The following is a 13,909-nucleotide window of genomic DNA, read 5'->3' on the forward strand; positions in this document are numbered from 1 at the left end:
CGCGGGGGCTGCCGTCGAGTTTGCGCAGGCGCAGAGCTGCCCTCCCTCGGGCCCTGCGCGGGGAGGCTGGTCCCAACCTTGCGTGGGCCTCGCGTGGGCCCGGCCTCGCCGCCGCGGTCGCCTGCCTGGCATGGCCAACTGGGTGTTCTGTAATCGCTGCTTCCAGCCGCCCCACAGGACGTCGTGCTTCAGCCTCACCAACTGCGGGCACGTGTACTGCGACGCCTGCCTCGGCAAAGGTCAGGCTGGAGAGGGGAGGGGAGCGGCAAGGGGGGCAGGGAACTCGGGGGATGGGGGACTTGGGTGGGAGGGCCATGGGGGCACGTGGGGGGCTGCGGAGGAGAGAGGGCGCGTGGAGAAGGGGGAGAGGGCAGGGGGAGGGGGATGCCAGGGGAGAGGCCGCGAGGAGAAGGGGAACTTTGAGGGGGACCTGGGGGGAGGAGCCGCGGGTGGGGAGAGACGGCGCATGGAGCAGGAGGGGCGTGGGGGGGTGAGGGGCCGCGGAGGTAGGGGGATTCGGAGGAGAGGCCACCGGAGAGGGGGCCGCGGGCGTGATGAGGGGCCGCTGGGGGGAGGGGGACACCGGGGAAGTGGTGGGAAGGGAGCGGGGGAGTGAGGGGCTGCAGGAGGGTGGGGAGAGAGGGGACGCAGGGAGGAAGGGGACGCCAGGGGAGGGGGGCAAGGGGGGGATGTGAGGGGTCAAGGCTGGAGGGGAAGGGAGACGCCAGGGGAGGAGGGCGCGGGGGGGGGGGGGGGGCGGGGGGGAGGGTCCGCAGGGAGGAAGGGGCTGTGGGGGGGAGGGGGCGCGGGGGGACGGGGATGCAGGATGAGGGGGACAGGGGATGCAGGATGAGGGGGACAGGGGATGCAGGATGAGGGGGACAGGGGATGCAGGATGAGGGGGACGCGGGGGTCGGGCCGCGAGTCCTGTCAGTCGGGGGCTCTGGCTTGCAGGCTGCGGGTCCCGCCTGGAGGACCTGGGGGAGAAGCAGGCAGGCGGCAACCTTAACGCTCGTGGAGGACTCTGGCCCTGTTCCATGGGCAGCGCGGGGCCCTGGTGTCAAGTGGACAGTCGCATTGTCAGGGAGGCGTTTTTCTTTCTGCGAAAATTTTGTGTTGAACTGATGTTTATGCAGGAACAAAAGCAAAAGCACAGTGAGCTTTTACCAAGCGAACTTCCCCGTGAAAGCAGCCAGCTGGGTGCTGGTGGCTCACTGCCCTCCAGCCCCAGGGGACGCCCACGGTGCTGACCTCCATCTTCGGAGTTGGCCTTAGACCCATGGGGCCTTGGTGAATGCGGCCCTACAACCAGCCCTACAGCAAAGCCGCTTTCCGTGGCTCCCCCTCTTTCTTCCTTTTTCTCCCTTCCTTCTCTTTGCCCCTTTCAAGGCAGAGCTCTGCTTTGTCGCCCAGGCTGGAGTTCGGTGGCGGGATCTCGGTTTACTGCAGCCTCTGCCTCCCAGGCTCAAGTGATCCTCCTGCCTCAGCCTCCAGGGTAGCCGGGGCTACAGGCATGTGCAGCCACGCATCCCTGATTTTTTAAATTTTTCACAGAGATGGGGCTCCCTTTGTTGCCCAGGATGGTCTCCAATTCCTGTCCTCTAACAATCACCCGCCTTGGCCTCCCGAAGTGTGGGATTAGCAAAGTTCATCTTTGCATTTGTATGTAACTGTAGTTCATCTACTTTCATTGTTGTGTGGTATTCCATTGTATGGTTACACCCCAAGCTACTCATCGTTTCCACTGTCCATGGCCCTTCGAGGTTGTTTGCAGATTTGCCTGCAGAAATAGTGCTACTGTGAATCTTCTTGCTCCTGTCTTTGGTGATCTGAGGTACACATTTCTGTTGGGTGTGTAACCTAGGAGTGGAGTTGTTGATTTCAGGTGTGTATTTAAAAACAAAAGTCTCTCGGGCAGCCGGGTGAAAAGTAGATTGGAGGGAGACAGAAACTGTGGGAGAGACTGCAGCTGAGCACATGAGAGGTGATGGGGAGAAGTGATAGGTTCAGGAGGAGTTAGGTAGATTGAGCAGACTTGAGTCGGAGACGAGGGCTAGAGAGCTGGACAGGGTTTCACTGCTGGACAAAACACTAGAGAGGAACCCAGCAGGGTGGGGTGCAGGCCCCTGAGGGTCCCTGAGCTCATGTTTGGACCCGGCCTGTGTCCTGTGAGAGCCATCCAGGGGAAGACAAGAGGCCGTTGCACATGTGGTCTGGAACTCAAGACAACCAGGAGCACATTTGGGGAGCGATTAATATGGGATAATAATCCTAGATACTGGAGTGTGGAGAACCCCAAAGGCGAAGGAAACTAGAAGAGACTATCTTGTTGGAAAGAGCATTTGTTGAAGGAGGTAAGGAAGATGTCAGGTAAAAAAGAGAGATGTTGATGAACTGGACATCCCAGTGAAGTCAAGGAATTGGTGTTTAAAAGTGTCCGTTGGACCAGTGAGGAGGGCACTGGCAACCCAAGATAATGTTCTCCGAAGATAACGTTGTTAGGAATGATGGAGACGCGTGTGCCTTCGTGGTGTTGGGAAGTGTGAAGACAGGGCTCAGAGTGTCATAGCTTTCGAGGTCAGCATACCCTGTGTTGTCAGGTGACTGGTTAAGGGCCTGGGGCAGGTATAGATTCCCAGGTTTGCCTAGCTCTTAAAGCCTGAGGTCAACACAGATTCCAGTAGTCTGAGTGCATTCCTCCAAAAAGCCACAGATGCTGCATGTTGGGACCACACCAAATCCAAGGACACACAAAAAAATGGTGAAAAGGGGTGGAGGATCTGGGCGGAGTCCTGACTGTAGCTCTGTAGCTGTCCAGTGGTCTGTCACTCAGAGGGAAGCCCTTGTTTAGCTCTCGTGTATATCCTTCCAAGCATTTCCTATAGATGCAGATTTGTAAAACAAAAGCAATAGAGTGTGTCTACCATTCAGTAATCTGCTTTTATTGCTTACTCAAACATGGACCTCCTTCCGTGTTAAAATAAGTCTGTATCATTATTCTTAAGGTTGCATGATGCATCTTTTGGCTATCATACCATAACATAGTTTCTGCTGTTTTGCTATGAGACACCACTTGTTCTCTTACTTGATTTTTTCCCTTGGAATATATTCTTAGGGGTGGAGTGGCTAGGCTGCGGGTGCGCACATGGAAAACTGACCCAAATGTGACCCAAACAGGCACAAAGGAAGTGCCTGTTTCTATTCCCTGTAGTGACACGTGAGCACCTGTTGTTCTCCCCTCTTTGGTGTCTCTTACTAGTGACCTTGACCTTCATTTTGTGTGTTTATTGGCTGTTTGCCTTTTTTCCTATGCCTATTCAGGTCTCCTCATAGCCTTTTATTGAGGTGTTTCTTTTTAATTGACTAGTGAGCACTATCTATAGATCAGGCATCAATCCCTTTGTCTTTTGGCTGCACGTGATTTCCTCTCTGTCATGTCTGTTAATCCTCCTCCCTTGTAAGAACTTTTCGATTTTTATGAGTCGGCTCTGTTAATCTTTTACTGCATGACTCCTGGCTGTGATGGTGCATAAGAGGAATTTTCTTGCTCCAGAATTTGCACCTAAAGAGCCAGAAGGGAGGGGACCTACTGTCAAGGGTAGATGTTTTTAGCTGAGGGCAACTTGAAGAAGAGAGGAAAGGAGACAATTCTGGAGGCTGTTAGAAGGGGACCCCTCACTCCACAGCAGGACACCATTCTGTGTGCTGGGAGCTGCGGACACTGAGGTGAGTGTGGATACACAAGTGAAAGCTTGGACTTGGGCTGGAAGAGATGCTGCCTCCAAGGCAGAAAGGAAGGAGGTAGCGTGAAGTGGGTTGTTCTGTGGTGGGTCAGTCTAGAGGAGAGGGCAGAGAAATTGAGGTAGGTCATGAGCCAGGGCTTCTGCAGAGTAGATGATATGAGGGCCCTGGTTTGAACAGCCCCATGTGGGCTTGTTCAGGTTTGGGCCTGGTGTCCTCCCTGGAACGATAGGAGCATGAAGGCTCATAGTGCCTGGTCAGCCCTGGGCTCCAAGTTGACTAGTGAGAAAATCAAGCTTGAGATTCATTTTGAATAGTTAAAAATTTTAGATTAAGATATCACTATAAAGCCTAATCATGGGCTGGGCATGGTGGCTCATGCCTATAATCCCAGCACTTTGAGAGACCGATGCGGGCGGATCACCTGAGTTCAGGAGTTCAAGACCAGCCTGGCCAGCATGGCAAAACACTGTCTCTACTAAAAATACAAAAATTAGCCGGGTGTGGTGGCAGGTGCCTGTACGCCCAGTCACTTGGGACGCTGAGGCATGAGAATCACTTGAACCCAGGAGGTGGAGGTTGCAGTGAGCCAAGATCGCGTCATTACACTCCCACCTGGGTGGCAGAGTAAAACTCTGTCTCAAAAAAAAAAAAAAAAAAACAAAGCTAATTATGGCCAGGCACAGTGGCTCACGCCTGCAATCCCAGCATTTTGGGAGGCTGAGGTGGGAGGATTGTTTGAGCCCAGCGTGGGCAACATAGTGAGACCCTGCCTCTGCAAAAAAATCTAAAAATTATCTGGCTGTGGCGGCACACGTCTGTGGTCCTAGCTACTCAGGGAGGCTGAGAAGGGAAGACTGTTGAGCCCGGGGGGGTCAAGGCTGCAGTGAGCTGTGATCATGCCACTTGCAGATCAGCCTGGGCAACAGAGCAAGACCTTGTCTCAAAAAAATTTTTTTAATTTTAATTTTAAAAAAGCCTAATTGTAATAAATACCTGGGATAGACTTAGCCTTAAATGTTGTTGATCTTTATGGTCACTGTTTTTGTGCATATTTGTAAAGGAGGGGAAAAGGATGTTAGTTCTATAAATCCTTCCAACTGTACTGGTACCCACAGCCTCATCCTGTCAGAACATGAAAACCTGTAAGTGATACAATCCTGCCTATTTCTTGAAGAAACGTTGTAAAGTCTGCATGCATACATATTTAAAAGCAGTAGTCAGGCTAATATAATAAAGCCTATTTTTATTTTATAGGTAAAAAGAATGAATGCTTGATTTGTAAAGCTCCTTGTCGTACAGTTTTACTTTCAAAACATGTAAGTTGAAATCTGTAGTATCTGTATCTTAATCACAGTCATCTTTACTTTTAAATTTGATATTTAATTTTTAGTCATTTGTGGTGTCTAAAATTTTCAGTTACTTTGCTACATTAACAAAGATATCTGAGTAATCAAAATGCAGTTAGGATTTAGTTTTTAAAACTTAATTTTTAAAACTTTCTTAGCTATAGATTGACCTTATTCCTAGATTGTTGAATCGTGCTGTGTTCCTGGAAATGAAAGTGGGTTAAATAGATTTCTGCAGCATAATACAAGCACCTTAAGAGGGTGATAGAGTTTGGATTTGTATAGGGGTCGTATATAATTAAGAGTGTTGTTCGTAAAGTAAGTTTAAAATCAATTACTGCTGAAGGCTTAAAACAATGCCTTTTGTTCTCTCTATAAACTATTCAGTTTAACTTGTTATTGGTATAAACAAATGATTGGTCTTTTCTCTGCCTGATCTCCAAAATGTGCATTTGGTCTGATGATTTAAATATAATAGTTGTTTTTCTCTGATTACAAACATAGTACAAAGTTACACAACATTCATACAGTACAGAAAATTATAATGACAAATGTGTAAGTCCCACCGGGCGTGATGGCTCACGCCTGTAATCCCAGCACTTCGGGAGGCCGAGACGGGCGGATCACGAGGTCAGGAGATCGAGACCATCCTTGCCAACTCGATGAAACCCCGTCTCTACTAAAAATACAAAAAATTAGCCGGGCGTGGTGGTGGGCGCGTGTAGTCCCAGCTACTCGGGAGGCTGAGGCAGGAGAATGGCTTGAACCTGGGAGGCGGAGCTTGCAGTGAGATCGTGCCACTGCACTCCAGCCTGGGCGACTGAGCGAGACTCCATCTCAAAAAAAAAAAAAAAAAAAAGTGTAAGTCCCCAGATCCTGTTTCCCAGAGATAACAGTGACCAGGAGTTTGGTACCTGTTCTATGTGTGTTATTGTGATTTACTTTTTCATAAAAATGGTGTCTTCTCGGCCAGGCGCAGTGGCTCATGCCTGTAATCCCAGCACTTTGGGAGGCCGAGGCGGGCGGATCATGAAGTCAGGAGATCGAGACCATCCTGGCTAACATGGTAAAACCCCATCTCTACTAAAAATACAAAAAATTAGCCGGGCGTGATGGCGGGTGCCTGTAGTCCCAGCTACTCGGGTGGCTGAGGCAGGAAAATCACTTGAACCCAGGAGACAGAGGCTGCGGTGAGCCGAGATCGCGCCACTGCACTCCAGACTGGACGACAGAGCAAGACTCTGTCTCAAAAAAAAAAAAATGGTATCTTCTCAGTTGACATTATATTTTGGGCACACTCACTCTTAAAATGACTGCATTATATTTTAGTATTTTCCTATCAGTGAGCCTTTGGATTTTTTCAGTTTTTTTGCTGTTTCAAACAACCTTCCAGTGAACATTTTTAACCAGTATCTCTCCACACTTGTAAGAATATTTCTGTGGCATAAATTCCCGAAGTGATGAAAAAGCAAGGGCAAAAGATGTAAATGTTTACACTTTCAACAGAAAATACTTTCTTTTCCTCCACACGTGTGGCAGCTTAGAGGCTCAGTGCCTGCCTGCTTCTGCTCCTCACACAGCACCCTCGCACTAAGCCCTGTCACATGGTCGGGCTGGAGGCTGGTGAGCCCTAAGCCTTTCTCTAGCTTGGGTGGAATGTTCAGGTCATTTACTTACTTTCGTGTTTCCTAGTAAGAATATTTAAGACCATCCGTGTCTTTCTGTGCACTGCTATTCTGTATCATTTTGAGTACTGCTTTTCTCTCATTTCTAAATAATCTCTAATCTGTCTTTTTATTTTTTTAACTCAAGAATTATTTGAAGGGATATGCTTTGGTTTCTAAGTGGTTAGATTTTAGCTCCCTGTCATTTTCATCGTTAATTTTTAGTCCTATGGCATTCTGAAGAGAGAACATGGCTATATGGGTTTTTTAATTATCAGGATTTTCACTGTGGTTTAATACACGGTAATTGTTCATATTTGATGGGTGTTTAAAAAGGCGTGTGTTCTTTTATCTGTGTCTTGAGTGAGTATATGTCTGTGTGTCTGTGTGTGTGTGTCTAAGTAAAATTGTTTAAAATGTGGAAGTTATTCCTGCTTCTCTTTCTCTAAACCATCACAGACTGTGTGGGCTCTTTCTTCTACAGTCTCTTCCGAATGCTGGTCTTCCCTTCCCTGTTGCTTCACCCCAATAGGAGCTGCTGGTTCCTCCTCCTCTCACTCTGGCTTCCTAGAGCCTCTTCACCCTGCAGCCAGAGGGATCTGCTTAAATGCATCCCAACTTTCCAGGAGTAAGCGCCAAAGTCCCCCATGCGTGTAGGCCCTGTGGTCTGGCCTCTGGCAGCCTTGTGGTCCCCAGGCAGCAACCCTGGCCTGCAGCCTCTCCAGGAGCCAGGGTCTTCCGCCTCAGTGCCTGACTCTCCTGTTCCCTCTGACTGGAACGTCCTCTCAGATGGCCACAGGCTCCATCCCCCACAGCCTTAAGGTCTCTATGGAATGTGAGGAGACATCACCAACAGCTCTGGGTCATGCTGGCTTCTTTGACCCTGACCTACGGTAGAAAGGACGCTTTATACTATGGCAGCGTGTGCACTTGCACGTGGGTGCATCCGTGTGTGAGCACTTCGGTGAAATCACTTTCACAGAGCAGTTCTTATCCTCGCTTAGTGCAGTACCCTCTGATGGTTTCTGTTCTCATATTGTTTTTTCTTTAAAACAAAACACATTGTGAGTGGACTTCCCCAGACCTGATTGTGACAGACACCACCGTGTAAAAGTGACCCTCTGACGCTGTGTTCCTTGACCTGGATTATTCTGCTTCGCAGTCTGTGTCACCACCTGAGATATCTTTATATATTGATTTGTTTGTCATTAAAATGCCCCACTACAATTGAACGCACAAAATAGGGCACCACCGTATTGGTTGGGTGGTGGATGGCCAGGGAGCAGGCTAGACTGAAGTCAGTGCCTGGGGATGTGGTGGGTGGCCAGGCCGCCAGGAAGGGAGACTCTGGTGAACACGGAGCAGAGCAGGGGCTGTGCTGCCCCTGCATCTGCCTCCTTGAGGAGGGAGAGTGTAAGCTAGACCAGGCCGGTTTTTACACACACACGTGGAAAGGAGTAGCTACAGTAAGGAGATGAAGGACGAGGATGCCCCCCAGTCACGGACATGCCAGTTGCTTTTGAACTCCAAGTGGTAAGAGGTAAGTCTCGAGGGTGAAGGCCCTGAAAGCTGAGGCAGCACTTCTGCCTCACTTCACTTGATGGGAACCCCAGCAGGCAGAACCAGGGCCTGGAGACAGCAGACAAGAGCGCCCCCCCAGAAGGCAGAGCTGCAGTCCAGCCCAGGCTCTCCCTGGGGGAGGAGCCCCCAGCACCTGTCCTCAAACGCCTCATGACGTGCACCTGTGTTCTTCCTTCTCCCTTGGTGCGGTGGGGAGTGTTTCCCAGCTGTCCTGCCCCATGCCCCCATTAGACGCCAGGTCATGGCGAGGATGCAGACATGTTCATTGTCTTTCTAGCTCATAGACTGCAGGCCAAATAGGGACCCGAAGGAAGGGGCCATCTGCTGCCCCAGCATCTGAGCTGGGCCAGTGACAGTGGTGGTGAGGGCACTCCACTCTCGGGGAGTGACTTTCTGTCTAGGGGAGGAGTGACCTGGAAACCAGTGACCAGAATGGCAGACCGGGCCAGGCTGGGCAGTCATCGCCACACCTGCTCCCTTTCTTCCTGGGCACCTGGCTGTACTCATTCTCCCCACCTACCTTCCCATGCTGAAATGCAAGCAGGAACAATGAAGACCACTTCCAGGCCTGGCCCATAAAAACAGCCTCCTGGACAGCCCTCCACCGCCCTTCCGTCACCACAGAAGCCCAGGAGAACAGGGCAGAGCTGCTGGGGGCGGAGTGACCTGAGCCCAGGGCCTGTGTGGAAGGCCACCCACTGAGCCTGGTCTTGAACTATTGCTTGGGCAAGAAACAAGCATCCCCACAATAAGCCATTGAGATTTGGGGGTTGTCTGATACCCCAGTTGGCCTACATTCATCTTCGTATGTCCGCATAAATTTTGGAGGCAAATCGTCAATTTCCACAGACACAGAATCCTGCTGGGATTTTTATTGTGGACTTCTTGTTCTTTAGGGGGGCTTTGTGCATCAGTGTTAGTATTTTTCTTAGGTATTTAATGATTTGGACTGCTACTATTGTAGTTTTAAAAATTTATCTCAAGTGCTTATTGCTAGTATATAAAAATGCAATAGATTTTCTTAACTGTCACTAGTGACCTTGCAGAATTTACATGATAACTCTGTTGGTTTATGTGTAGATTCTGCTAGAACGTTTACATATGCCAACATGTTATCGTTGAATAAGGATGCTTTAGATCTCTCTTTCTAATCCTTATGTGCATCCTTTTTTTACGGCATTGGCTGGGACCTCCATTACAGTGCTGAGGAGAAATGGTGGCATTAGCTGGTGCCCTAGTCATTTTCCTAATTTCAGGGTCAAGCTTCCAGTATTTCATCAAGTATTATATGTGCATCAAGTTTTTGCTAAGGTTTTATTTTAATCATCATGAATGGTATTGAATTTTGTTACTTTTTCTGTGATTATTGACTATAACTATTTTATTAGCTTATTCTATAGCTGTCGAGATTATCATTTAATTATTCTCATTTATTTTGTTAATGTGGTGAGTTGCATTTATTTTTAGAATTTGAAACCCACATTAGATTCTAGGAACAAATTCAACTTTGTAGTGATATAAGGTAGCTTGTATATGTAAGTAAATTCAGTTTGCTACTATTTTGCATGGGGTTTTTCGCACCTGTGTTCATATGAGAGCTGGACCTGTAAATTTTTTTTGTTGTAATATCCTTTTCACATTTTGGTAAATCAGGTCTATTCTGGTTTCATAAAACAACTTGTAAATTATTTTTATTTTCCTCTTCTCTGGAAAATTTAGGCCAGACTCTGAGCTCCTGACGCCTGTCGCATTGGACATACTGCTTGTGCCTTTGCAGTTTGGTGTGTATGGCAGGGCGTTACACAGGAGCTCCTACCCCATCCAAGCCGGAGCCAGGTCTCCCCTCTGTTGGGTCTGAGTCCCCCTGTTACAGAGGAGCTCACTTCCGGGATGCTCTGTTTGGCCTCTGCCTCTGGGCGCCTGGGAGTGGATTCTGGAGTGGATTCCAGGACCTCTTCGTCTGCACCTGCCCCGGGTGTTGGAGCTGGTGCCTTAATCCTGATCCAAACCAGTCTATACTCTGTCTTCTAGAATTCTTCAGTCTGGTCGATTCAAGATACCATTTCCTGTTTTCTACCACAAATAGAGTATTTTTTCCTAAATTTTACTATCATTTCAGTGGGATTTGGGGAGCCACTGGTAGGTAGGTGGATGGGCTCAGATGCCCGTCTTGACCCTCTATGCACTCACCATCCTGAACCACAAAATGGGGGGAGGCACGAGGTTCTTCTTACATCTTGTCATTCTGGTGTTTGTCCCTTTCTTTGTTTTTGGTTTTGGATGTTGGTGTTTTGTTTTTTGTTTTTTTGTTTGTTTTTTGAGATGGAGCCTTGCTGTGTCGCCCGGGCTGGAGTGCAGTGGCACAGTCTTGGCTCACTGCAACCTCCACCTCCCAGGTTCAAGCGATTCTTCTGCCTCAGCCTCGCAAGTAGCTGGGATTACAGGCACCTGCCATCATGCCCAGGTAACTTTTGTATTTTTGATCGAGATGGAGTTTCACCATGTTGGCCAGGCTGGTCTTGAACTCCTGACCTCAAGCGATCCACCCACCTTAGTCTCCCAAAGTGCTGGGATTACAGGCGTGAACCCCTTTTCTTTGGAGTGCTCAGGTGATTCTGGCTCACGGCAGCTCCATACCTAGGACAGCTGTCGCCTAGTGTTTTGTGCTAACATGGTCCTGGGTAGGGAAAGTGAGGGAAGGTCAGGGGTGTGGGGAGGCGAGGCAGGGCATCCTGGGGGCACTTGAGAAGGAAGTTGGGAGTGTCTGCATGAGGGCTTGTAACCAAATGCTATTTCTTTTTTTTTTTTTTTTGTGAGACGGAGTCTCACTCTGTCACCCAGGCTGGAGTGCAGTGGCACCATCTCGGCTCACTGCAAGCTCCACCTTCCCGGGTTCAGGCCATTCTCCTGCCTCAGCCTCCCGAGTAGCTGGGACTATAGGTGCCCGTCACCATACCTGGCTAATTTTTTTGTATTTTTAGTGGAGACGGGGTTTCACCGTGTTAGGCAGGATGGTCTCGATCTCCTGACCTCATGATCCGCCCACCTCAGCCTCCCAAAGTGCTGGGATTACAGGTGTGAGCCACCGCGCCCAGCCTACCAGACGCTGTTTCTTAAACCTGCGTCCTTTCTTAAGGTCCTTACACTTGCCTTTTAAATAACTCGACATGTACTTGTGACTACATGGTGGTGACTTTATGCTTGTCAGCTTATATCATCCTTCTGATTTTAGTATGTCTCCACTCTGCAGTAGGCTGGGCTGGAGGCCTTCATTCATAGCGACCTTCTGCCTTCACTAAGACCCTTTTGAGGAGGGAGCGTATCTTTGCCAGGCAGGCTGCTCTGCTTCCCAGCCCTCACCACTGCCCGGCACAGCCCTTAGAGGGAAGCAGCCAGGACACGGGGCTGTCCTGCTGATTGAGGCTGTCCCTGGCAGGGCCCCTGAGAGGCCATTCACAATGTACTGGCCACTTGAGTCATCTACAGCTGATTCTAGGTCTGGAAGTACAGTTTTTAACTGGTGGCCAGAAGCATTTATTAGACGCAATAAATGTAGAGTCATTTCTTTCTCTTTCAGACCGACACAGATATCCAGGCGTTCTTCATGAGCATAGACAGTCTGTGTAAGAAGTACTCCAGGGAAACCTCCCAGGTGAGCTGTGGGGGGTGTGGCCTGGTTCCGTGCTGAGCCACGTGCACTATCCCGAGACCGTGGAGCTGGGGGGTGCGCTGGGTTCCGTGATGAGCCAGGTGCACCATCCTGAGACCATGTGTTTTCTGTGTTCTGGAGGCAAGTTCCTTTGAAGATATTTGATCAGCAAATATTTTCTGCCAAAATATTTCTGTGGGTTGAATTTTTACTTTCCTAATGGTGAAACATTTACATACAAAAGGTTCTGATTTTGACAATGTCCATTTGGTCTATTTTATTGTTGTTTTTGCTTTTGGTGTCACATTGAGACAAAGTGGTCTCAGCTCTGGGGTCCTTTGCGCAAGATGCCCCCTCACCGTAATCACACCTTAGAATCTCAGGTTTGAGAGCCCTCCCCACCAGATCAGGGCTCTCTGGGTTCAGGGCAGCAGGTTTCTTCTTGACACTGTCCTTCCCTGACAGTCGCCCGGGGCCTTTTGCCTGCCAGGCCTCCGATCCCTACTGAGCCCTGCATGGCAATGCTGGCTCCGTGGGCCCCCCTCCTGGCAGCTGAGCCCCTGCTGTGGCAGTGTTGGCTCCATGGGCCCCCATCCTAGCAGCTTTTGCCAGCTGCTGTGCCAGTCCTCTCTGTTGCGGCTTGTCCATTCTCTACCTGTTTCTTCCTGACCCTCCTCCCAGTCAGCATGCGCCTCCAAGCCTCCCCCACCCCCAGCTTCTGACGCAGGTCAGTGTCCTCTGTGCCCACCCCCACATGCTGAGTGGCACTTCTGGCCTCCTTGGATGTCACTGGACAGCTGTAGTCCACCAGTCTGGGGGAGAGCTGCCAGGAGAGGAAGGGGTCCTTCCCCTGGCCCCCGCCCCGCACTTGCTTTCCCTCTTCTGTGAAGAGTGCAGGTCCCACCGCTGGCCGCCCCACCTGCCTTGTGGGGAAAGAGGCCTAGTGGGGGCAGCCAGGATGTGAACCAGGAGACTGAGGATGGACTCCCGCATGTCACTCTCCTTCGTGGGCTTGTACCTTCAGGCTGTGGTCAGCCAGGTCCCCAAGACTGTCCTCCTCTGGGAGATTGTCCCACTGCAGCAAGCTTCCTTGCTTCTGAAACAGCCTGAATCACCCACAGTATCTCAGGCTGTCCGAGGCTGTTCCTGTCTCAAGTTATGCCCAGCCACATCCTCCAGGGAGGTGCCCAGAGGCTCAACCCATGGAAGCCAAGCAGCAGCCAGAGGTCCCCGAGAACACTGGGTCAGCACAACACGGGCACCCAGACCAGGGTGCCGGCGGTCCCGGAGCCAGCCAGAGTCCCATGGACACACCTCGCCCCTCACCCTGCTCCATCCCAGCAGGACCCTCATTCAAGCCAAGTCCCCTTGGGGCCAGAAGTCACTTGAGTTCATAAAACACGTATGTTATCACAGACATCAGAGCCACAGGCTGTGCGCTCCAGGGTAGTTCTGCCAAGTGCTGCAGAGGCCGGGTGCTGTCTCAGGAGAGAAGACCCAGCAGGCCAGCCCCTCCAGCCACCTGTCTGCTCTGCCTCTTGTGCCTCTCAGGCTTTAGGCATGGACCGTGGAGACGGCTGGCTCCAGCCTGGGCGGCACAGGCTCTGCCCAGTGACCTCATGGCCCCACTGTTTGTCAGTTACACTACGGAGGTGAGCACCACAAGCACAGGGTGGAATTCTCCTGCAGCTACGTGATGTGACGTGGTATTGTAATATTTATGCTCTAATATCAACGTAACATAAATATTGGAATATTTGTTACAATATGTTAACACATAATGGATTTATTATTATTTTTAAATGAGTTAATAAATACTTTTACATTTGTCTGAGTCTTAATTTCTAATAGGGTAAATATCAACAGATAAAACCGACATAAGCGAAGCTCTCTGGGGCCCTCAGTAACTTTTAAGAATGCAAAAC

General features: G+C 50.0%; 1 protein-coding gene across 3 annotated transcripts in view; it reads left to right on the forward strand.

Moving 5' to 3' along the window:
- Positions 1-36: 36 nt before the first annotated feature.
- Positions 37-13,909, forward strand: part of RNF212 (ring finger protein 212) — a 50,711-nt gene continuing 36,838 nt past the window's right edge. For 2 of the 3 annotated variants that reach the window (XM_030801186.1, XM_030801188.1), the window contains exons 1-3: positions 37-239; positions 4,999-5,060; positions 11,913-11,987. In XM_030801186.1, coding sequence (XP_030657046.1) covers positions 131-239; positions 4,999-5,060; positions 11,913-11,987 — 246 coding nt within the window. In that variant the 5' untranslated portion in view covers positions 37-130. The remainder of the gene's footprint in view (positions 240-4,998; positions 5,061-11,912; positions 11,988-13,909) is intronic. The other variant, XM_030801187.1, reaches the window with a different exon arrangement.

Source organism: Nomascus leucogenys, chromosome 20, assembly GCF_006542625.1.
Source record: "Nomascus leucogenys isolate Asia chromosome 20, Asia_NLE_v1, whole genome shotgun sequence".
NCBI lineage: Eukaryota > Metazoa > Chordata > Mammalia > Primates > Hylobatidae > Nomascus > Nomascus leucogenys.